General features: G+C 33.3%; 1 protein-coding gene and 1 long non-coding RNA gene across 2 annotated transcripts in view; one reads left to right on the forward strand and one right to left on the reverse strand.

The window, feature by feature from the left end:
• The window catches only part of LOC106469641 (RYamide receptor-like), a 22,188-nt gene extending 5,483 nt beyond the window's left edge, over positions 1-16,705 (forward strand). Inside the window, exon 2 of the mRNA XM_013930177.1 lies at positions 16,235-16,705. Within this exon, the coding sequence (XP_013785631.1) occupies positions 16,235-16,705 (471 nt within the window). The remainder of the gene's footprint in view (positions 1-16,234) is intronic.
• Positions 641-9,512, reverse strand: LOC111088752. The gene is made up of 3 exons (XR_002613183.1): positions 9,292-9,512; positions 8,339-8,457; positions 641-2,246 (listed from the first exon to the last, which is right to left on the reverse strand). It is a non-coding gene; the product is annotated as an uncharacterized LOC111088752 (long non-coding RNA).
• Positions 16,706-24,723: the final 8,018 nt, after the last annotated feature.

Here is a 24,723-nt window from a genome sequence, read left to right on the forward strand (position 1 = left end):
AAAGCTGAAATGGAACTTGTTTCATATCGACGTAGTAAAATTGTAAATGTTTTTTAAATCTCTATTTCCTTTCCTCGTTATGGACGTTTAACTTTCTACTTTCGAAAAATGACGTTGAAGCTTCCATTAAATATTGTCTTTCATGCAATGATTAAGTATATTTTCTTCACAAATTCCTAAATTATATATTTTTTAATTGCTAGTACAATCACATAAGACAAGACATTAAGATATATTCGAGTGTTATGAAGTTTGACCATTTTCGCAGCCCATAATAAAATGGAGTCCAACCCCTATTTCACTACTTGTTTATCAAGATAGTTTAAATGGAAAACAGAAATGTAGCGAAAAGGGGGGACCATAAATCTCCTCTTACTTGTATTTTACCATCATTCTGGTTGTTTTTTTTTTGCATGCCGTATATATATATATATAGATATATACCTTAAAATGTTCACATTGTTGTAACATTTCTCTTACATTCGATGCTATAATCTGAGAGTTTTCTACCCTAGCTGCCTTTTTCTTCATAGTAACATTTATTCTGATTAACACATTTCTTGTACATGTATTAGCAATTGCATCAAAATCTTTGCATTTAAAAGGCCCTTCGGTAACAGGACCATAATAACGTCAAGTGTGTTGTAAATATAAAATCATAACCAAGGAACACAAACCAATATTAGTGAAAAACAAATCATTAACATGAGAGATATTAAAACCTACTCACCATATTAAGACGAAGCTTTGAGAGAAGATAATCCATTTTTGGATGTCGATAAACAGCCATATTTCTTCCTTTTTTTATGTCTTAACCACCAATATATAAGACGAGTTTCCCAAAGATAAGTCTCACCTATCTTCTGATAATATTTTTAGGAAGGCACTTCATCAACTTGAAAATCTACGTCTTCCTTGATTACACAAGAAACGATTTTTTTTTAGGTTTCGACAATAAGTCCTCACCTGAAACTCAGTGTAGTGTAGTCTTACGTTTCTGGTATGATGTTTTTTTTTACGTCGTCTTGATTATGGAAGCAGTTTATTTGCGAGAATGTAAATTCCCTTAATTTCCAAATAAAATTCGTATTCATCGATAAGATTTTGTTTTTCACTTCACAGTAAGCCAATCTTTTTATTAGTTTTTCCCCCTAAAGTGCTGAATAAACACTATATAATCGATCAAGAAATGATTTCCTCATGATGTCGCCCTAAAGATATTTATTCATAATCACAAGCAGCTGAACATTTTTTTTTCTCCGTTATTAAAACGTTTCTTTAATGCCGTTGAGAAGTTTCATATATATGAATAATTTTCGCGATGACATCCAAAAAATGCTTGCAAGTGGTTACCAAGAAACCAACAAAGAGGGATGAAAAAGAAGCATTCTGTAAATAATGTATTCTTGATCACTTATTTCGACAAGTTAGCCGTTTCCATAGCAACCTTACAGCTGTGAGTCCAGAGTTAGTCTATGGGCAAGCATAACAAAAGCATTTCGTTCTCAAATGTAACAGTTTCGCTGAGCGATCAGTCATGGAATCATTAACGTAACAATTAGAACTGCTGGTTGTTTACAAAAGCATTGATGTAGCATTTTCAACTACTGATTGTTCACAGAAGTGTTGATGTAATGGTTTTGTCCACAGCAGTTTAACCTATCATTGGTTTACAGAAGTGCTAATGTAGCTGTTTCAACTACTGATTGTTCACAGCAGTTTAACTATCATTAGTTTACAGAAGTGCTAATGTAGCTGTCTCAACTACTGATTGTTCACAGCAGTTTAACCTATCATTGGTTTACAGAAGTGCTAATGTAGCAGTTTCAACTACTGACTGTTCACAGAAATGTTGATGTAGCAGTTTATGTTCACAGAAGTGTTGATGTAGCAGTTTTTGTTCACAGAAGTGTTGATGTAGCAGTTTTTGTTCACAGAAGTGTTGATGTAGCAGTTTTTGTTCACAGAAGTAGTGATGTAGCAGTTTGTGTTCACAGAAGTCTTGATGTAGGAGTTTTTGTTCACAGAAGTCTTGATGTAGCAGTTTCAACTACTAATTGCTCACAGAAGTTGATGTAATGGTTTTGTCCACAGCAGTTTCACTTATCAGTGGTTTACAGAAGTATTGATGTAGCTGTTTCCACTGTTGATTGTTCACAGCACTCTTATCATTCGGGCAAGGAAAGTAAAAGAAAAGATTGCCGATGAGACAAACTTCGTGCTTCTCTCTCTTCTTAATTAATCTGCTGCACACAAAAAAAGAAAAGCACTCTAATTTTAAGAATACGTAACATTTGTATGAAACACTTAGTGAAATATTAATTAAGAAAGAATGAGATATATGCGTATTCAACAAAATATTAACTCAGAATTAATATTTATTTTTACTGATTTACTCCTAATTTACCTATATTACAGTTCTTATTTAAACTATAAAATCAATTTAGGTAGTATAGGAACAAAGTTTCGTAATACATCAAGATTAGTTTTTATGAGCGCCACGGTGTTGCTTCTTATCTTATTTTAAGGTAGCGACGACAGAGGGAGCTATATGCAGATGAAAATACTGCTATAGATCACTTTACGTGTTCCTCCTAAACATCACAAGTATCTTAAATTTTCATGGTAATAATTTGTATGGATTTCTTTTCCAACTGTGTTAATTAAATAATTGGAAGGAACTAAAAATAGTGTTCTATTGGGGTTTGAGGGTATTCATTGATTGATTATAAAAGCTTAAGCTCCTTGTAAAAACAAAGCAATCGTTTAGTTCCTCCTGGAATTTATAAACGATATTCACACGATTCACCATCCTCTAACTGATCCTCTGTCGTCTTTACCTACTTCTGGTGTGAGCCATTTCATGGAGCAACAAAGAAAAGTGAAATCAAAGCAATGCTAATATTGATTTCATTCATACAGAAATATTCTAGATAACGATACAATCAATAATTTCAGCTACTGAGAAATAAAACGGTTTTCATATTAATAACTACTGCTTCGAGTGATGGGACAGTAACCAAGATACTGAGCTATGCAGGAAAGACACCAAGGAGTTAAACTGTCTGTTAGAACTTACATACGATAAAACACAGAGTACATGTGAAACTTGGCCATATTCGGCTCAGAACCTTATTTCATAACAGCCTTCGCAAGATTCAATTTCAGCAGAATAGTGTGAGATAATTTATTAACAATGTTGTATATCATGATATTAAGAGAGCGATGTCACATAACCTTGCGAGAGTGGCATAGCATAATTTTAGTAGAACGATGTGACATAAACTTAGGTAAGAGGTATGACATAATTTTAGGACAACGGTGTAACATAACTTTAGGAAAGTGGTGTGACATAAGTTTAGGACAACGGTGTAACATAACTTTAGGAAAGTGGTGTGACATAAGTTTAGGACAACGGTGTAACATAACTTTAGGAAAGTGGTGTGACATACGTTTAGGTGAGAGGTGTGACATAACTTTAGGAGAGCGATGTGTGACATAACTCTAAGAGAGTGGTGTGACATAATTTTAGGTGAGCGATGTGTGACATAACTTTAGGAAAGTGGTGTGACATAAGTTTAGGTGAGAGGTGTGACATAACTTTAGGAGAGTTGTGATATACGTTTCAGAGAGTGGGGTGAGGTTTTGTATCTCACAATCACTACATACTTGGCGGTGGTAGAAATTTATTTTCTATTTCTTTTATACTAACACATACAGGGTGAGGCAAAAGTAACTCGCCCTATGTCTTGAGGAATAATATGTATTTCAACCTGTTCTACAGCGACATCTAACCAGTTCAAATTACTATAATTGTGAAAGGTTGCAGGAATCATCGACAGGAACATGAGATTCGTCACTAATATTGAATAAAATCTTTGGGGCAAGTTACTTTGGTCTCATTCTATATACAAAGCTTAACAATGGCTGTCTGCACATAGTCGTTCCTAATTTTGCACTGAGGAGAGGCAATTAATTAACAGCATACACCGCCAACTGTTCTTGTTTAATTGAAAATTTGGATTTGGCCGTTACTTTTATATCACAACCAGTCACCTACGGCTTCACAGACGACTTTTTTGCGATAACGGAACGCGAACCATGAACCCTCATATTCACAGTTCTAGCACGCAAATAACAGGCTACGCCCAACCATATAATGTGCTTTATTGTTTTGCTTAAGTTCAGAGCTGCACAAAATAATATTTGCGTTATGTCTATCTCAGGAATCGAGCCTCAAACTTTAGCATTATAAGTCCTTAAGATTAAGATTGAGCTCAAGAAGGGAGCAGGGTTTTCAGGCAGATTATATTAATGCCGCACGTGTTCTGCGTGGGGTTTTGAGGGGTAAGTTTTTCAGATTGATTTTATTAAAAGTACATTTGTCCCTTCTGAAACAGTGAGGAGTTTTCAGATCGATTGTATTAAAATTATGCTTGTCCTGCGTACATGTTCTTGTAGACCAGTGATATCCCTATATTGCTAATAATAGCTTCAGTTGCCCTCTGCATCAATGAGAAATATATATATATATATAAACTGTGTTTTGGTATGACGGTAGAATTCAGAGAAACCTCTGTCTACAAGAAAGTGTCAGCTATGCAGATGTCTAACAAGCAGACCCAAAGCTAGTTTATTTTTTTATTTTATTTTTTTTTTTAGTTATCGTGAAGGGTCGGTAACAGTATCAAGTGCTTCTTAATTGTTCATTGTTAAGTACAGAGCTACACAATGGGATATCTGAGTTGTGCCTACCGTGAGTATAGAAACCCAATTTTTAACGTTATAAGCCTTCAGATTTACCACTGAGACCCTGGAGGGGGGGGTGCATCAACTAAGTAGTTTTCGTACAAGATCACAAAAGAAAATTATACAATTCCTAATACGAACGCGAACCTGAAATGCGAAGTTTTATAAGTAATCATAATGGTTGTGGTTTCACCCTTTAAGGCCTAGCGATTAGCGCCACAGTACTGTGAACCCGAGGGCTCATGGTTTCGCAGCTCGTTGCTGGAAAAAAAGCGTTTCGCACTTTAGTGCCGTGGATAATCAATAAGAATGAAAGTCAAATCCCGATATTCGATCAGACAAGCGTACCAGAAGAGGTGGCGGTGGGTGCTGTTGACTATCTGCCTTCCCTCCAGTATATCAGCTCAAAAATTACGACAGCTAGCGTAGATGGCCCTTGAATAGCTTTGCGCGAATATCTCGAAACAAACATGTAATATTTTTTGTTTAGACTAATATATATGAACTTTTCAACATTTTAAAAACAGAAATTGAATAAAACTGATAAATAAATCTTTTTCATATGAACTAAAATTTTTCACGTGGTTACACTTAAAATGTGTATGTATTTTAATGTTCGTTAGTCCTCATCCAGTAGCCCCCGAGTGGTACAGCAAACTTACAACGTTAGAAACCGGGTTTCGATACCCGTGGTGAGCAGAGCACAGATAGCCCATTGTGTAGCTTAACTACAGAGAAACAAACTCATCCAGTAAAACTACATCATCCGCAAGTTTTTATTTCCTTAGTGCGTCACTAGAGGTCGCCATAAACAGAAACTTATTAATAGATGTGCCTATCTACCGATATTAGTCCTCTTAATCTTTCAAATGCCCCCCAGTGGCACAGCGGTATGTCTACGGACTTACAACGCTAGAAACCGGGTTTCGATACCCGTGGTGAGCAGAGCACAGATAGCCCATTGTGTAACTTAACTTTAAAGAAACAAACTCATCCAGTAAAACTACATCATCCACAAGTATTTATTTCTTTAGTGCGTCACTAGAGGTCGCCATAAACAGAAAATTATTAATAGATGTGCCTATCTACCGATATTAGTCCTCTTAATCTTTCAAATGCCCCCCAGTGGCACAGCGGTATGTCTACGGACTTACAACGCTAGAAACCGGGTTTCGATACCCGTGTTGAGAAGAGCACAGATAGCCCATTGTGTAGCTTAACTACAAAAAAAGCATATACATTTTTTTAAATATTTTAGACGGCAACTTCGAATCCATTAAATTGTATATAGTTTATTAGGGTGGATGAAATTATCCCTACATTGTGCTCGCGGGAGTTCCTCAACGTGTTGGATTCCTGTGTCTATTTACTTTATCTCGTTAGACATCTGTTTTTGTTAATAAAAACATGTTTAATTAAACGGCCTAGACCAACTTGTTGTGTTAATTGTGTTGTAGTTAACAAGGTACACTTAATCACACAAAATTATGAAATACATATATACGAAAATATATGGACTTCTCAGATGTTCAAAATTTTTATCCACCCTAGCGGCATTGTTTATCTAGTAAAGGCTCGCGTCAAAATTAAATGACCACCGGGAGCGCAAGCCGATTTTGACATTAAACATGTGATTAATCAGTGGGGTAAACTTCAATTGTAAACACTGGTAGAAGGACCGATATTTTAGTTGACATATTAAATGCACAACGCTTGGCAAAATGCCCATCAGAGAGTAGAAACATAGAAAACACAAATAAACTCGACAAACGCTTGTAAAAATGCCTAGTATGGAGTAGCAACATAGAAAACACAAATAAACCCACTAAACGCTTGTAAAAATGCTTACTAGGGAATAGAAACAAAGAAAACGCAAATAAATTCATTAAACGCTTGTAAAAATGCTACTATGTAGCAGCAACATAGAAACCACAAATAAACTCATTAAACGCTTGTAAAAATGCCTAGTATGGAGTAGCAACATAGAAAACACAAATAAACCCACTAAACGCTTGTAAAAATTCCTAGTAGGAATAGCAACATAGAAACCACAAATAAACTCATTAAACGCTTGTAAAAATGCTACTATGTAGCAGCAACATAGAAACCACAAATAAACTCATTAAACGCTTGTAAAAATGCCTAGTATGTAGTAGCAACATAGAAACCACAAATAAACTCATTAAACGCTTGTAAAAATGCCTAGTAGAAATAACAACATAGAAACCGCAAATAAACTCACGAAACCCTTGTAAAAATTCCTACTAGAGAACAGCAACAAAGAAACCACAAATAAACTCACTAAACGCATTGCTAGATGCCCACCAGGAAGTAGCACCACAGAAACCTCAAATAATCTCACTGCTACAATATACTATTTAATCTATGAAATGTTGCTCCTAAAACAGGAAATTTGAAAACCATTTGAAAAAAATTTCAACAGAAAGCATTTATCAGAAAATAAATTTGTTTGTTTGTTTATTTTGAATTTCGCTCAAAGCTACACGAGGGCTATCTGCGCTATCCATATCCTAATTTAGCAGTGTAAGACTAGAGGGAAGGCAACTAGTCATCACCACCCACCGCCAACTCTTGGGCTACTCTTTTACCAACGAATAGTGGGATTGACCGTCACATTATAACGCCCCCACGGCTGAAAGGGCGAGTATGTTTGGTGTGACGGGGATTCGAACCCACGACCCTAAGATTGCGAGTCGAGCGCCCTAACCTCCTGACCATGCCAGGCCCAAAAAATAAATAAATTTGGGAAATTTTTAATACTTTTACTAATTTATCGAAACTCATTCGTTGTAGCTAATCGACTTTAAATATATTCAGCATATTTTTTGAAACTGTATAAACTTCTTCCAGAAATCTAACTACATGAGACACTTTAATAAGCTAATTAATGTTTGAATAAAGGATTAATGAAAAATATTTAAAAATTCTTTACATTCTTATATTAGGTAATTATATCTATCTCAGACTCCTTATTGAACTTGCTAATTCTTATAAAGTCACCACCAAGGTTTATAGCCTCAGAAAATGTTTAAATCAGAAGACTTCTCAAGGTTTTCATTGATCGTGGTTCGTTGAACTTGAAAATTTTCGATCTGCTCAAGCTCCCTCTAGTTTTAATTTACGAAAGTTTACGAGGTCTATAGAATTTCCTGACTCGTGGTTTTTGCTAGGTAATATTATTTTAAAAGAGGCTTCTGATATATGAATTGTAACAAATAATAAAATGTTTTTAGATAATGATTTAAAAAAAAAACCGAATATATATATATATATATATATATATTTATCAAAGGAAAATGTTATGTTTGGTTGAGTCGGTAGAAACTGTGAATGGTTAGAGATCCTTTATTTTTAGCTACAAAATCAGTTAAGTTCTTAATACTATTAACGTTGTTTGCCTACCCATTATTATATTAGTACAATGTACATCCTTACTCAAGTATTCTAAAAGTTAATATAAGACATACCCCACGTAGGAATACCAAACCTGAGAGAAACCGGTGTGTAATAAGTCTCTGTAATTTTACTCCGGCAAACACCAGAGGGAATACGAAACATCTTGCGTTACCTGATATAGGAGGAACACATTGCACGGATTCAAACAAAGGTTTTCTGAGGATATCGATCCTCATTGGGCGGAACCCAATCAATTTTCTGAGCATATAGCCTCTAGGTTCAACATTGTTGCTGAAAAAAAAAAGGTCATGCATGAATGGGAAAAAACACACACATACACATACAAATTTATATTATGCAGTAAACGTTACAGTTCAGAACTTAATCTTGAAGGCCTTTGTAGAATTTATAATCTGAGTTTTATGATCATATATTACTTGCATTTAAATTGAGTAATATAACCTAAAAGCATAAGGAATAACGAACGACAGTTTCTTGCCAATACCAATGATTTTTTTTACAGGTTTTGCATGTATATTCATGTGCTGTTACTGCTTGAGACTTAAACCTAATATATACTGAATTGACTTGTTATTTTCTTCAGTAAGTTTCTGGAAAAAAACAATAACAACAGTAGACAAGAGATACAAGTGGCATTATTGTAACAAGTGACGTCAATATTGTGTAATAATATTTATCATATTTTAATTGACACTAGTCTAGATTAATACCAAACGGATGCTAACTGTATTTTACAATCTGAACTAGAAATAACCAAAACCATCCCCAGAAACATAAACATTAGCATTGAAGAAGACAATGTTTTGTAAAAAAAACAAAGTTTAAGTTGGCTTCCTTTTCGCACGCGGCTGACAAGCAACGAAAGACGCTCTTTGGTTATTACAAAGCAAAATGAAACACACTGTTCTCCTTGCTCTGCTTTTGAAATGAAATTTTTTTTAAATGTATTCACGTGCATCATCAGACCTTCAGCCTGCATCCTGAATGAGTATAAAAAAAATAGTGAAGAACGAATCTCTCGCTCTAATTCTTAAAAACTCACACGTGTAAAGAAGCACAACCCTAAGCAAAAATTAATTCGTTATGCTACTCAATTTTACTTACCCTTAGGCTTCATCTTCTCTCGACAAGGCTTTCCCGGGGTGGTGATGTTTGGAAACACCCTCTAACGGATATAAATATACTCTGAGTCAAATTATGCCTTTCAGCAAATACAGTAGTTGTTCGTGTGTCCCTGTGGTCTACAGAAAATAGCAATACAGCTTCAACTACGTATCCGTATTTACTTCAAATACTATCTTCCACTAAGAGGCATGACGGACGTATCTTCCTGGCGCGCGCAAGCTTGAGTGTAGACTTGCCTGCAGTGTACCACTTGGAGCGCGAGAAAGCAGCGCGCGCACGTAGAAAAATCGTCTGGTCTGATTCGGTTGGGCCTAATATTGATTCGGTGGACATTACTTCGTATTACCTTTAGAGAGAAAGGAAGAAAAACAATGGAAGTTATGCATGAAAAGAGATAAACTTTGTAGATATTTCCATTTCATTAATGCATTTCTGACTGTAATAAAAAAAAAAATATTTGTTGTTTCATTATCCTCTAAACGCGACCATTTGTAATGTGTCACTGCTACATGAAAATAAACTACTTAATTAAAACACAAAACTTACCTATACTACTGCACTTAGACATTGTCTATCTATCTATTCAGATTACGGTGCTAACAGAATTGAAATATTGTATTTAAATTAAACTTCTTGTTTTCTACTCTAAGACAGTCACGTGATATGAGGATGGTATTTGATATTTAGTAGTCACAAGTGGATTAGATCGTTTGTAAAATTTCACCCAACATACACCAGCCCATGGAGAATATCCGGTAGGGAAAGGAATGATCCAAACCTGTATTTGATTTCTCACAGTCAGCTGGGTACAAGTGGAATTTATGTGTTCATCGCATTTACTCGGCTGTGGTGATCCTAACCCTGTCCCCCAGTAGGTAAAATATCGAACTAAGGTGCCACGAACTTGCTGAATTACACAACGTTAAGTATCTATATCTAGCCTGTTATTTATGTTTTGCTTTGTTTTTAGTTCGCTTAGATTTTACTGACCTATGGATACAACCTGTCATTTACATTACTGAACATTTATAAAGATGCCTGACTACAATTCATTGTTTTTACATTAAAACCAAGTCCCTCTCAGTTGTACATTAAATCTATTTTCGAAGTTCATGTATTTGAATGTCATTACAACAGGAAATTCAAGAGCTGCTCATTATTTTTCTGCTCCTGGTCCGCAGACCAGCTCTTCCTGACCACACTGCCTTAAGACACATTTTTTAATGAGAAATTCTTGCTTACATTCAGGTGTGTATCATACACTATTGTTTGTTAAAGTTGTGGTAAAATCAGTTATATTGTGCTAGATTAAGTGTCTCCAATTCTGATGCCACCTATCGTGCACAAGACAAATTAACTAACTGACACGAGGTCATTATGTTATATAATTGACACAGACACTCACATAGAATAATTAATGAAATATCATCAATCATTTAAATGGCAGGCGTTAACGATAAAGATTTGCTAAGTCTTACATAATTAAAGCAAAACTCGTACGAAAAGTTTTATGGATATTTTGTTTGTTACAGTTTAATCTTTTTAAAGTTTAAGTTTCGCAGAAGTTTAGCAGATCGTTCAAACAGCTATCACTAGATTCAAGAATTCTCCTCTTTACTTATTATGATGGAAATTAACTCTTCTGCAAAATTAAATGGATAATTATTAAAAGCCACAAACTGCTTGCCGGGTGTGGCTTTGTAGTTAGCGTGCCGAACTGTGAATATGAGGATCCATCATTTGCCTCTTTCTTTAGTAAAAACGTACACCACACTTTGAGGCCGTGAATGTGAGGATCCATCGTTTGCCTCTTTCTGCAGTAAAAATGTGCACCACACTTTGAGGCCGTGAATGTGTTAAAATATCGATAGTCAATTCCAATTATTCGATTACAGTTCCCCAAAAGCTAACGCTGGGTGCTGTTAATTAGCTAACTTTTCTATAGTTTATCAGTTCCGAATTAGGGGCGGTTAGAGCACAATAGCCCTTTTGTAGCTTTGCGCGAAATACCGAAGCCAAAGAAGCAATCTGATGACAGAGTTTAAAAAAATAGTTTTCTTGCCCTTTTGCGAAATACCATTTATATACAAATGTTTAATTCAAATTTCTATTCAATCTTCAACCATTTTCTACCACAAAGTTTGATAATTAATCATCTAAAACAGTGTCAGAGCTCAAACAAATCCCCATTTTCTGCCAAATTAAAAAAAAAAATTGTATTAACTTTGTGTTTCTTTTTCGAGAATTATATAAAAGTTCCTCTATAAACATAGCTCACACAAATTACCCTTTGTTTATAACATGAGAAGGAGGAGAAATATGAACATATGTTACAAAATGGTAAGTCTCCGGACTTACAACACTAAAATCCGGGGTTCGATTCCCCCCGCGGTAGACACGGTAGATAGCCCATTATGGTTTCGCTCTAAACCAACACACATTGTTGCTTATGTTAATTTATAAAAATCGTTATTGATTAAAAAAATGAATTGTTTTTCGCACCCAAAAAATCTTTTGTAAGAATAAGCACGATAAAATGTGGGCTTTTAAAATATTTGGATACATTTATATTAAAGTTAAAGAAATTTGTCGTCAAGTGTTATTATCTTTCTCAGAAGCCTCTGCAAGAAACGAATTAAATCATCAAATGAATTGTTATATTTGTTTTCTGTCGAGAAATAAGTTTCGTTAGATAAATATTTTCGTTTCTTACACTCGTCAAACTTACAGATGCGTGATTAAAACTAACTCGGTATATATTAAAACATCACTACATCATTCATACTTTGTTTCTGCTAAAACTAACTCGGTATATATTAAAAAATCACTACATCATTCATACTTTGTTTCTACTAAAACTAACTCGGTATATATTAAAACATCACTACATCATTCATACTTTGTTTATACTAAAACTAACTCGGTATATATTAAAACATCACTACATCATTCATACTTTGTTTATACTAAAACTAACTCGGTATATATTAAAACATCACTACATCATTCATACTTTGTTTCTACTAAAACTAACTCGGTATATATTAAAACATCACTACATCATTCATACTTTGTTTCTGCGCCTCAAATCCTTTTTTCTTCATGTTACTATATGGAATAATAACAACTTAAATCAGCCTTTATATTTAATTAAATACAATAGTTACAATGCTAATAATATTTTACAAGCAGAGACCCGCAAAACATTCCGGCCAAATTAGTATCTTTATCGTAACAGTACTTCTTTAAATATAACATTTCTAGCACAATACAAACGAACTGTAATCGTAGACAACGAAATGTGTAAATCCACTTGTATTTCGGCCGTACTTTATAAAACTTTAACTTATGTTAGGCCTACGTTCGATAGAGATAAATTAACACTGTAACCTGAGTACGTTTTATTTTTAACTTTAGTTTAGTTAGAACTAAACTTTACTGCACTTAATACTATCGATAAATAAACTTATAATGTTATTTTACGACCTAACGTCAAACTTTTTTAAAAACTTTGATAAGTTTTAATATTCTGTTATACAAAATGGTTAGTAAAGTATAGAAACAAGAAGTAACAACAAAAGGGGAATGTAAAATACAGCAATTGTAGCGACTTGATCATTGAGCTTTGCAGCTCTCTGCCGCAGGCAGACTGTTTGTCGTCGAGTGAATAATGCGCATACGCAGTTTTCTTGGAGAAACATTCTAACTACGCATCCTTATGCAGCAGGTTCTCGGTCAGAAAGCGTAACACTTATATAAAACTAATTCCGTCGAAAAAGCAGAAAAAAAAGTCTTTATTAAAATATAAAATAAAACTTTCCCAATTTTTGAAAATTCCAAAAATATTTCCGAAACAGTGTGCGTAGACATTGTTGTAAGAAGTGAGAAAAATCTATATGTTACTTAGAAGTTGTAAGTTCACACACCATATCTCCTCTTTCAAAATCATGTTGTTTAATGTACACATAATTTTCTCTTATCAACATCTCATACTCAGCTACATGACAACAAATCAAATGTTATTATTGTTGGTCAAACCGTCAGGAGTTATGTGGTGGTATGTGCATTTCTACTTACTTATAAACAATGTAGAATGGCATCATTTTATTATTGTTGGTCAAACCGTCAGGAGTTATGTGGTGGTATGTGCATTTCTACTTACTTATAAACAATGTAGAATGGCATCATTTTATTATTGTTGGTCAAACCGTCAGGAGTTATGTGGTGGTATGTGCATTTCTACTTACTTATAAACAATGTAGAATGGCATCATTTTATTAGAAGAATGAATGGAAACTGTTTTGAAGCACACATTTGTATTTTAAGATGATGAATGCCTTCAAAAGAAATTATCATTTATATGAATTTTTTCTTAGTTTGCTTGAATAACTACAGTCACTTTTAATGTTGTTGTTGTTTCAATTAACATATAAACTTGTTGTATCACGACACTATTACACACAGTAATCATTTTGGATGTAAGATAACATGTGGTGCAAAGAAGTATGTGTGTGACGATGTTATATTAAATAACTTCAGGTAGAAGCGATTTCAAAACGGTAACTTTAATAATTACAGTCTGATCTATAAACTAGTTTTGTTTAAATAGATAAAACTCACAAAGAGGGTGTGGAATTTCTTAAAAATGCAATTTGAGTATTAAAAAATGTCAAGGTGTTTAATTTGCCAGAACTACATCAAGAAAACGCATGTTTGTGTCTTGTTCAGCTTCTCAGGTGAAATCTAAATTAGGATGCTGCAAGTTGATAAACCTAAGAAATGTTTTATCTTGGCTCATACTAAACCAAGCTAGGTTCTTGCCAATCCACTAGAATTCTTAGTATACGGCTATAATTATTCATCCGCCGAAAGACATACTGTTTTTCTATTGTTTCTCCTTCTTTTTCCAAACACTTTTCAATCGACCGTCATTCCTTCATTTCTCAGCGGATTGACTTGAAACTTAATAGGGTTATGCTAGCATTCTCTACACAATTAGCAATATCCAAGACCTTAATATCATCTGCAAATTTATGTAATTCATTGACTATTTCTTCATCTATATCAATGGCTATACCTTGGTCCAATGTTTAGATGTTTTTTTTTATTATTTTATTTTATTTAAGCCTCTCTAAGGAATTTATGAGGTCATAGATCAAACAAACCCAAAATGTATATTTTGGGCTACTGTGCGTCATATTTCAAGCAATCGAGATAAAAACTGGCACTAATATACATTTTCATGCACGCAACACAGGAACATAAAAAAGGCTAGATTTGCCCATTTTGAGTCTTTTTAGAAGGGTCACAGCTCAGAACAAAGCATATTTTTGTTGTTTTTTTTGGGGGCAATTATTCTGCTCTATTTTGACCAATTTACATGCGGTTTGGTAGAAAGATACTTTTCTACAGAGCCTACACATTGACAGACAAATATAATGGACTTGTCCATTTTAACAATTATAGGGGGTCAAAATGCCACAAAAAGCATAATTTGGGGTTGTTTTTTTTTTACAGTTACTTCGCTTTATTTTGAGCAATTTAGTATTTGGTACAAAGATACCTTTTACAGGTCCCGTATATATACATACAAAAATGTAAGATACGCCCCTTTATGGTTATTTAGGAGGGTTATAGACAATCATTTACCCTTGTTTCGCCCAATTTATATGGAATTTATTACAGAGATAATTTTCTACAAGAAGTAATATAGACAGTTTTCGATTTTTCTGTGTTTGTCACGATTTTTCTGGTGTAAAAATTAGCCATGCTGGAATTGCATGGCGTATGTTGGCCTCTTTAATTTCTAAATACTTTCACATTGAAAAATTATCATTGTAGATCTCATAACCGTCAACCTCTTCTAACGTAATTACAAATATGGGTATATTGTGAAACCATTTGTCAATTACTTGGCTGAAAAGTCTATTCAATAAAACTATATTTTTTGGTTCCACTGTTTCTTGTTTCACCCTCAAAGGAATATATTATTATAAATGCTTTGTAGATCTTATTATGTTTCACTATGGCGAAGAGAAAGATGTAAACTGGTTATTAGCAGACGTACGTGTTTCAAATTAAGTTCTTTGTTCAATCTCTTACCTTGCCCTTTATTAATGTTTTTTTTTTTGACAAGTATGATTAATTATGATCATGTAACAATTAGATTATATAAATAGCGTTCCAACCACAACTGTATTTGTTGTGTCCCAACCAGCCTGACGAACTCTGTATTGAGCGAGATGTGTCGTCGACAATAGATACGGAAGACATAGTGTAGTTCAAACACTATTATATATTATTCTTAATTTGAAAAGCCCTAAGGGACTGAATAAAGAATGAAATGTTAAAAGTATAAAATATCTAATACTAATATCTTTTACCAAGGATAATTAATTATTAAACTGGTTTAAGGCCCGGCATGGCCATGTGGTTAGGGCGCTCGACACGTAATTTGCGGGTTCGAATCCCCATCCCACCAAACACATTCGCCCTTTCAGCCGTGGTGGCTTTATAATGTGACAGTCAATCCCACCATTCGTTGGTAAAATAGTAGTCCAAGAATTGGCGGTGGGTGGTAATGACTATGTGCCTTCCCTCTAGTCTTACATTGCTACATTAGGGACGACTAGCGCAGATAGCCCTCGTGTAGCTTTGCGCGAAATTCAAACAAACTGGTTTAATTTAGTTCACAATAGTAAAAGCACAGAATACAGTGATGTTCAGATATCAGTGAAACCGTTATATAACTTATTTACTTCAGTCTTCTATTACAAACGTAAACCTGTTTTTTATATACCTTTTACTTAAATGGTATGACAAATGTTTCAGTGTACTACAAATAAATTGGTTAAAAGTTATCGGATTATTTACTGTCCGTATCTTTTGAGATAACTATTATTTTATTTATTTGTCATTGCAGATGGTGAAGATGATGATTATGGTAGTTACAGTCTTCACATTTTGTTGGCTACCTCTAAACGCCTTAATCGTGGTAAGTGATCAAGACCAAACCATTTGGTCTTACGAGCACATCCAATATATATGGTTTATTTGCCACTGGCTAGCCATGAGTCATGCTTCCTACAATCCTATCATTTACTGCTGGATGAATTCCAAATTCCGTAACGGGTTTCGTCACATATTTTGTTTCTTACTTCCTAGAGTTAGAAGCAGTCGTCTTCGTCATTATCGAGGAAGAAAAAGTCTTAGAAGAACCTGCACCACTGTGCGCACTACTAGTTTCAAGGAATCAGTGACCACCGGAAATGTAGTCACCTTGGATCAACGTTTACCTGCCATAAAAGGCAACACATTCCCTGCAAGAACCATGTTCAAAAGCTATACTTCTAAATTTGAAAATGTTGCTACATCCAATTGCAGTTTTGAGTAATTAATAAAGTTAAATTTAAGGGATAACTTTAGTTTATTCTCGAGTTTGATGACTTATAAAGCATTCTCAAAATGAATTATACAACATCAAAAGAGCAACCATTGTTGAGATAGTTGTAAAAGATTCCTTACGTGGTAATACTGTTATTGTTAAGAGCTCTAAAGTACAAAGAACAGCTGCAAGTTTCCACCTTAATACACACGTGGTTTTTGTCATATTCATGTGGAAAGCCTTTTTTAATGACGAGTTCCTAAATCATAGTCCCTCGGTGGGAATGCGGTAAGTTTAAGGACTAAAATTCGGGGTTCGATTCCCCGTGGTGAATACAACAGGTAGTTCAATGTGGCTTTGCATTAAAACAAACATAAATCATTTCATCCCAGTCGGACAGCTATAAAATATGGCCCTTTTTTTATCTGTTTATTTAATGGTAACTTTTTTTTTTGGACAGTCACAATTTTGATAATTACCATAAATATTATAGTAAAGAAATCGACTATAATATTTCTAACTAAAAGTGACATCAAAGTACCGGAAGTTTGTAATTTGACTGTAAAACTTAATATCATTCGATCAGAAATTTTGTTTCAGCAGTTTGCTTAATTTATTTTCTAAAAATCCCAGTGAACAAAAATAAATCTTCAATCAAATCTACTTAACTATAATTTAGAAACTCTGTAGAAAAACAGTTCAAGATTATTTTTTTCACTGATGGTTGGATTAGATGAAACTTTAAACAAAAGGAGAACATAAATAGTACATTGTGTGATATACGAAAAATTTGATTATCATTAAAAAGTATCGCTACAATTTTGTTAGCCGCGTTGGATATTCGAATATGATTTAATAGGTACATTTGAAGTGAAGAATTAAAACCTTGCCCCCCGCCCCCGTGGGATAGCAGTAAGTCTTCGGATTTTGAACAATAGAATCAGGGGATTCGATTCCCTTCGATGGACACGGCAGATAGCCCGATTTAGCTTTGCTATAAGAAAAACACACACAGTGGTTTAGCAGCGAGTCTGAAGGCCTATACCCCTAACAACTGTATAGCTTTGTGCTTACACATACAAGTTCTTTTGTACAACGTTGAATAAACAAAACCTTTGAACTAACTAACAAAACTTATTAATTAAATAAGTAGTACAGGAAAACAAGTGAAATGTGGATGTCAAGAAAGTTGAGACAGAAGTATTTACTCAATGTGTTTCGGTTGTAATTTATTTCTAAGAACCCATGCATTAAATCATTGATGTAATAAATTAAATACGCTACATCTGCCATTTCCATTGTCGACAAGTTTTAGGTCAATACCAAGTCCCATCAGGCTAATGTGAATAGACAAACATAGACCTTGGTCAGGACTCTATACATATGACATCAATTTTCATTAACAGCTGCTGTGGTGTGGCCCAGATTAAGCAAGCGAATTTAAATTATTATCCTTTTTATTCAAATAATTGCAAATCAGATCTTTAGTGTAAGGATTAATAACACTATTTATTTTTAATTTTGAACATCAATTATTAATTATTATAATTTACTATTTATTTATTTGAATTAAACTTAATAGTATTACCATCTAGAAAGTACTATTTCCTAACTATAACATATATTTTTTTTCAAAGTATATATAAGAGTAAGTGAATTAAATTAGTGTTTTCAGTTTAAAAGTGAACTTGTATGAACTTTTTTGATTACTTGATAGGAACCGTCATTGAGTATAACATAGGCACTTTTAGGCATTGATTCTTGTTTAATATTACAGTATGTCTTCCCTCCTTTAGATATAATGATAATGTCATTTGTTCGAAGAGAATGAATAGCTTAACATAGATTTTTTGTTAAGTTGTGTTTGAAATTTCGAGTTTTGATGCTCTTTTTTAGTTTGAATACTTCTGACTATGTTGTTTCTTATTCATTGTACTTTACGCATTGTGAAAAAAAAACTTTCTTTAGAGTCTGTTAGCGATATCACCAAATCAAAAGAAAAATGAAAAATAACAAACAATAAATAAAAAGTTAAATTTACTTTTTGACGTGACTCACTAAAAATCGGGTTTAGATACCTGAAGAGGTTAAAGCACAAATAGTCCAACAGCAAACAAACAAATAACATTCTTTGACGTGCTATTCAAATATTTATGACAAAATCGACAATTATTTCATTTTGTTTCTCGCCTGTTTTCTTGTATGGTTTGTGAGATATCTTTTAAGAGGAAATGACAAAACAAACAACAATGAAAAAATAGCGCATCCACGAAAGTCCCTGTATTTTTGGAAAAGTCTGTGTTGGAGAAACTAAAAGATCTCTTCCAGTTAGGCTGAACGAACACAAAATGTGTTGCAAAAACAAGTGAACTTGGAAAATCGGCTATTTTCAATTACATGCTAGACTCGGATCACCAGATAAATTAAATGACAAAATTATCGCTCAGACAAATTACAATAAACAGCGTTTGTTTGTTTTAGCACAAAGTCACATATCGGGTTATCTGCGCTATTTCTACTGTGAGGAATTGAACCCCGGATTTTAGCATTGTACGTCCGCACTGACTCACCGGAGGACAACAAAAACGTAACATTAGAGGATCTATTGAAATTAACAAAAAATATAACGAGACACTGAGCAACAAGGCTCTGAGTTATATTTACTATATATATATACTTATTTATTTATTAAAATAAAAATTTATTTTATAATTAAGATATAACACTCAGACATAGTTTGAATTCCAACCGTTACTCACACTTTTGATCCCCTGATGAAGAAAATTATAGTTCTTGAAAAATGTTGAGTAAATATTCTTTACTTATGTTTTTGAAATTCATGTTTCAATTGTTTTTCTGCAACCCTTATATAACTTGTAGTGTTTTGTTAGCTAGAATAGCAATTTTATTTACGCAACAAAACATTAAACAAAGCGAGTTGTTAAACATTAGATTATGAAGACACTTTAAGATATATTTCCTTATTTAATGTTTTTCACTTCTTTAAAATCTAAAGGAAGTTAAAGAAGAACATGATCTCAGCTTTGTACTTAGATCTCAAGTAGCTTTGTGTCCATCAAACAGTCTGTAAAAACTAATACTTATGATTGTTTTGATTTTAGTGCATTTTTTATGTCACAATAATAATTGGTCATGATAAACTGCTTATATTGCTGAATTACCCATATAGCAATGCATTTCTCGTGACATTTGTTTTCATTTATCAAGATTTCTTGAACCAGAAAATATTACTCTCAGGTTAGCCATTGCTTTCATCGTTTTGCATAAAAGTAAGCACACATGATTCGGTGGTAAGGTAACAAACTGGCAAAAATTACTCATCGCTAAACTAAATTGAGAACCAGTTTTTAGAGCGAACAAACACAAAGACCATAACATCAAGCTGAAGATCAGTCTTTTATCTTTTCTTATTATTTTGAAGTTTACCAAAAGCCTGTGAAGAAAATGAATTATAAATATTGAGTAATAACTATTTTGTATCTAAATATAACATCAAATGTTCTATTGTATGCTGTATCGAGTAGCAGTGTCGTAAGATACATTTATTGCGAACTCCAAAGTTGAAAATCTTTGTGGATCAATTCTAAAACATTGCATTTATTCCTTTTTTTAATTACTATATACTGACATATATATTTAAATGTGTATTTAAAACTTCCTTTGTTATTACTGCTGGAAAATAACATTCTAAAGAACTCGAACTGCTTTTTTATAATATAGGTATAATATCTTGTATAATATTTTTCGTTTAAATTTTATTGAAAAGGACAATTTAACAATAAAGTTAGAAGAGAAAAAGACCCTTACCCACCAAACAGCAACAAAAATTTTAGAGCATTTTTGTTATCGTCTGGAGAGTAAGGGTCAAAATGAAAAAGGCGATACTTGATGCCAATTTGCATGCTTGTATATGTTTGTATGTGTGTTTGTGTGTCCTGAATGACTAAATTATATCCTTTGTATAATTAGATTTTCCTTACACGATTGATGTATGCGTAAAACTGTAAAACTGCCTTTTCCAGAGGTTTAGTACCTTATATTGAAACGAGTTTGGAGCTTCACCGTGTTGCTACAGTCCATTTCGCCATGCATAGGTGCTGAGTGACTTGATGGGTATGTTTTCGTATAAAATATCATGAATACCCATTTCATTCTCCAGTTGCTTGAGGTATGCGACGAAAAATCGTGACACTTTTATGAAACCCTTTAACGCAAAACAACGCTTGAAAGAATTTTATTGTTTCAGCAGTAGAAATAAAAAATCAATAATATTGAGTTTATAATATTCAGAAGTTGTTTATTTTTTATTTTTATTTTTTTGAAGTTGTTAGTGCTGAATACTATATCTATGGGATAAACTTGTCAGTTGTAAATACTATATCTGTGTCAAAAAGTTGTTAGTGTTGGATACTATATCTATGGCAAAACGTTGTTTGTTCTGGATAGTATATCTGTGACAAAAAGTTGTTAGTGCTGGATACTATATCTATGGCAAAAAGTTGTTAGTTCTGGATACTATATCTATGGCAAAAAGTTGTTAGTTCTGGATACTATATCTGTGACAAAAGTTGTTAGTGATGGATACTATATCTATGGCAAAAAGTTGTTAGTTCTGGATACTATATCTATGGCAAAAAGTTGTTAGTTCTGGATACTACATCTATTGCAAACAAATTTCATAATTGTGTGGATTTCTTTAATGAGATAAATAATAATTTGTAGGATATCAGATATATCATAAAGTTGTATAAACCTAGAGAAGCTAAACTATTATTAGGTGTTAGTTTACGATTATTAATACAATATAGTAGCCATGAGCTAGCTTTCAATATATAAAGTTCATGATGATAAAGATTTGAATTAGAAAAGTTTGTTCTACTTTATATCATTCTTAATCACTGTATACAATGTAGGGATGCACATAATAACCACATGTTTTTTTAGTTTAATGCTTACAATTTCTTGTTTGCCATGTCTGAAGGCTTCCCTGTGGCTTATAATGCTAAAAACAGGGTTTCGCTACTCCTGGTGGGTACAGCACAGACAGCCCATTGGGTAGCTTTATGCTTAAAAATAAACAAACAATCAAACAAAAAACCGTGTCTGAAATTTAGTAAAATTCAAACTGATATAACAACATCGGTAAATTGCTTTCTTGAATCATTTGTTGTTGTGTAAGTATAAATATTTATATCATGTATATAATTAGATTTTCCTTACACGTTTGATGTATGCGTAAAACTAAAAAACTGCCTTTTCCAGCGGTTGAGTACCTTATATTGAAACGATTTTGGAGCTTCACCGTGTTGTTACAGTCCATTTCGCCATGCATAGGTGCTGAGTGACTTGACGGGTATGTTTTCGTATAAAATATCATGAATACCCATTTCATTGTCAAGTTGCTTGAGGTATGCGACGGTTGAATTATTATTTCGTGGAAGTAGGTTGTGTATGTATGACTTGTATCACTTTTCCAGACGGAAATCCTTCTTGGTTATGTTGCGTACAGTTGTTTGGAACATGTGTACGGCTTTTTCCGTGAACTTTTTGTTTGTAGCTTCTCACCTGTTACAAAACACTGCAATTTGCTTAATATCGCTAGTGTATGACTTGTTTCAGGTCTCTTTCTAAATCGCCCAGATATCCCAAATTTGATCCATATTTATTTGTTTCTCAACGCCATTAAGTACAAGGGATATCTCCATTTTGGAAATTCTAAATCACCGATCGGAACACATCTTTATGATCTAATTGTATGAATATTTTACGAATATACGAGCTGTTACATACCCTTCCCAAAAGCGATCGATTTTCAGCGGAATCGTATTTCTTACGCAACGTTAAACAATGTCAAAATATAGTTCTGACTCACTCCGTTCAACCGCGACTTTACACCGCTTGTTATTGCTACATGACTTGCTGATTTGCGTATTCAATGTCGGCTATACATAACGCTCTCAACCCTCTCCTGGTGTGTACACGCCTTTAAGAAAGAAAAAGATTTTGACTTAACCGACGATGATTCATTTTGTTCAACTATTTTAAAACCTTCTAATATATTTATATAGATTCTTGGTTTAAAAAATGATTACCAAGATAATTTAAAGAAGATCTTTTAAACCCAAAATTAAAAAGTGTAGAATCAGTGTTACACAATTGTAGCTGACAGCATGAGCATCATATAAAATTAAAAAGGTTTTGTCTTTTGTTTGTCATTCCCCAACCATCAACACCATTTTGTTGCTCCACGATTGTTTAATCTGCTTTGAATTACGCACTTTTATCACAACTCCATTTTTCTAGTTAACCATAAGCATTTTGAGGTAATAAAGTCGGAAAAACCAAGAGCCACCCCCCCCTGATCTTTCGAAATTCGGTGTGCTTGTATATCGCTATAATAGGGTTTAACAGTCATAAAAATATCATACCTGCTAGTTTCTTACAAAGCAAAAATTAAATGGCTTAAACTCGATTTCCAAATAGTAATTGTTTTTATTCTATAGTTTAATTTTGTAGAGTGTGAAGAGCTGTTTAGATATAAAAGTACTGTGTCGTATCAGCTTCCTATTTGGAATCGTCGAATTTTTTGATATATGAAACTTGGACAAGAAAATAATCACTGTGAACATAACTATATCTTGATTTTTTCTGTTGAATGATATAACCATTAGCATTACAATTTCCACCCAGTGGCACAGCGGTATGTCTGCGGACTTGAAACGTTAGAAACTGGGTTTCAATACGTGGTGGGCAGAGCACAAATAGCCCATTGTGTAGTTTTGTGCTTAACTACAAACAAACAGGCATTATATTTTTTCATATATTTCTGTTGTAACTTATTTTTTTCATTATAACAACATTTCTTACAAAATATGCTTAAAATATAATAATATTTTAGTATTACATTTTACTTTCAAATATTTTTTGAATTTACTTATGGATGTTAACGTAGTTAAGAACTTAGATTATGCCGATATTGTTTAGCCATGATCTGTGGTCAATACACAAATATTTTATACCAACATAATTTATGAAGTTACTTTAAGCTCTAACTGGAGTATTGAGTATGTTGCTCTGGAAGTAGATTAGAAACAGGAACGTGGAACATATGTCAAAGTAAATTTCTCTGGAAACCTCAGATTGCTTTTGGATTTTAAGATTTATTTATTTGTTCTATTCGTCCTTCGCTGATACTTATAGAAACTGTAATTTCTACCCCAGTAGTTTATATTTTATTTGAAGATATATTCATAACAGCACAAATTATATTCATGGAACATGAAATAGTAATGAACACCTTTATAGCCGGATGTTTAATTTTTATAAAAATATTTCTCAATCAAGTTTATTTAACTCTAGCTAATTCCATAAAGAATAAGATGAGACTTTTACTACAGCGCTTCTAATTACCTTTAGAAATGTTTCTAATAAATGTTTAGTTTTATAACATTTGTACATAATAAATAAAAACAATTATCCTGGCATGTTAATTTTTACAATTCTAAGGTTTGAAGCAAAAGTTATGCCTTTTTGTTTTTGTAAAAACAAATTACAAGCTGAAAAAAAGAATCCATGCTAACTGAAAATCATATAGTTTGTCTTAAGTTACAACTTACAAAACTGATCTTATTTTGTCATATATGTCGCAATAACGTTGTCGGTCCTGGTTGTCAACTTACTGTCATAGTGAATAATGTCTGTGGTAATATCACCCAAATGCGTTAGGGATATCCCAGCTATCAGACAATATCCAAACGCCGATGTCAGTCTAGTCAGCCATCATGGAAGATCATAAAAAAAAATGCATTATTATTTTATAGTGTTGATTTAATCACCTATAAACAATTAATGTAATCAATAGTTTGTGAGCTATTTATATATATATATACACAGGTCAACTGCTAATTAATATTGTAATGATATTGTATGTGTATTCCATGTCAATAAAATATATATTTGCTATTCAAGAACTTCATAGCTTACCCTAAGATTTTCCAAAAACAGAC

Source organism: Limulus polyphemus, unplaced genomic scaffold (assembly GCF_000517525.1).
Source record: "Limulus polyphemus unplaced genomic scaffold, Limulus_polyphemus-2.1.2 Scaffold3, whole genome shotgun sequence".
NCBI classification, from domain to species: Eukaryota; Metazoa; Arthropoda; class Merostomata; order Xiphosura; family Limulidae; genus Limulus; species Limulus polyphemus.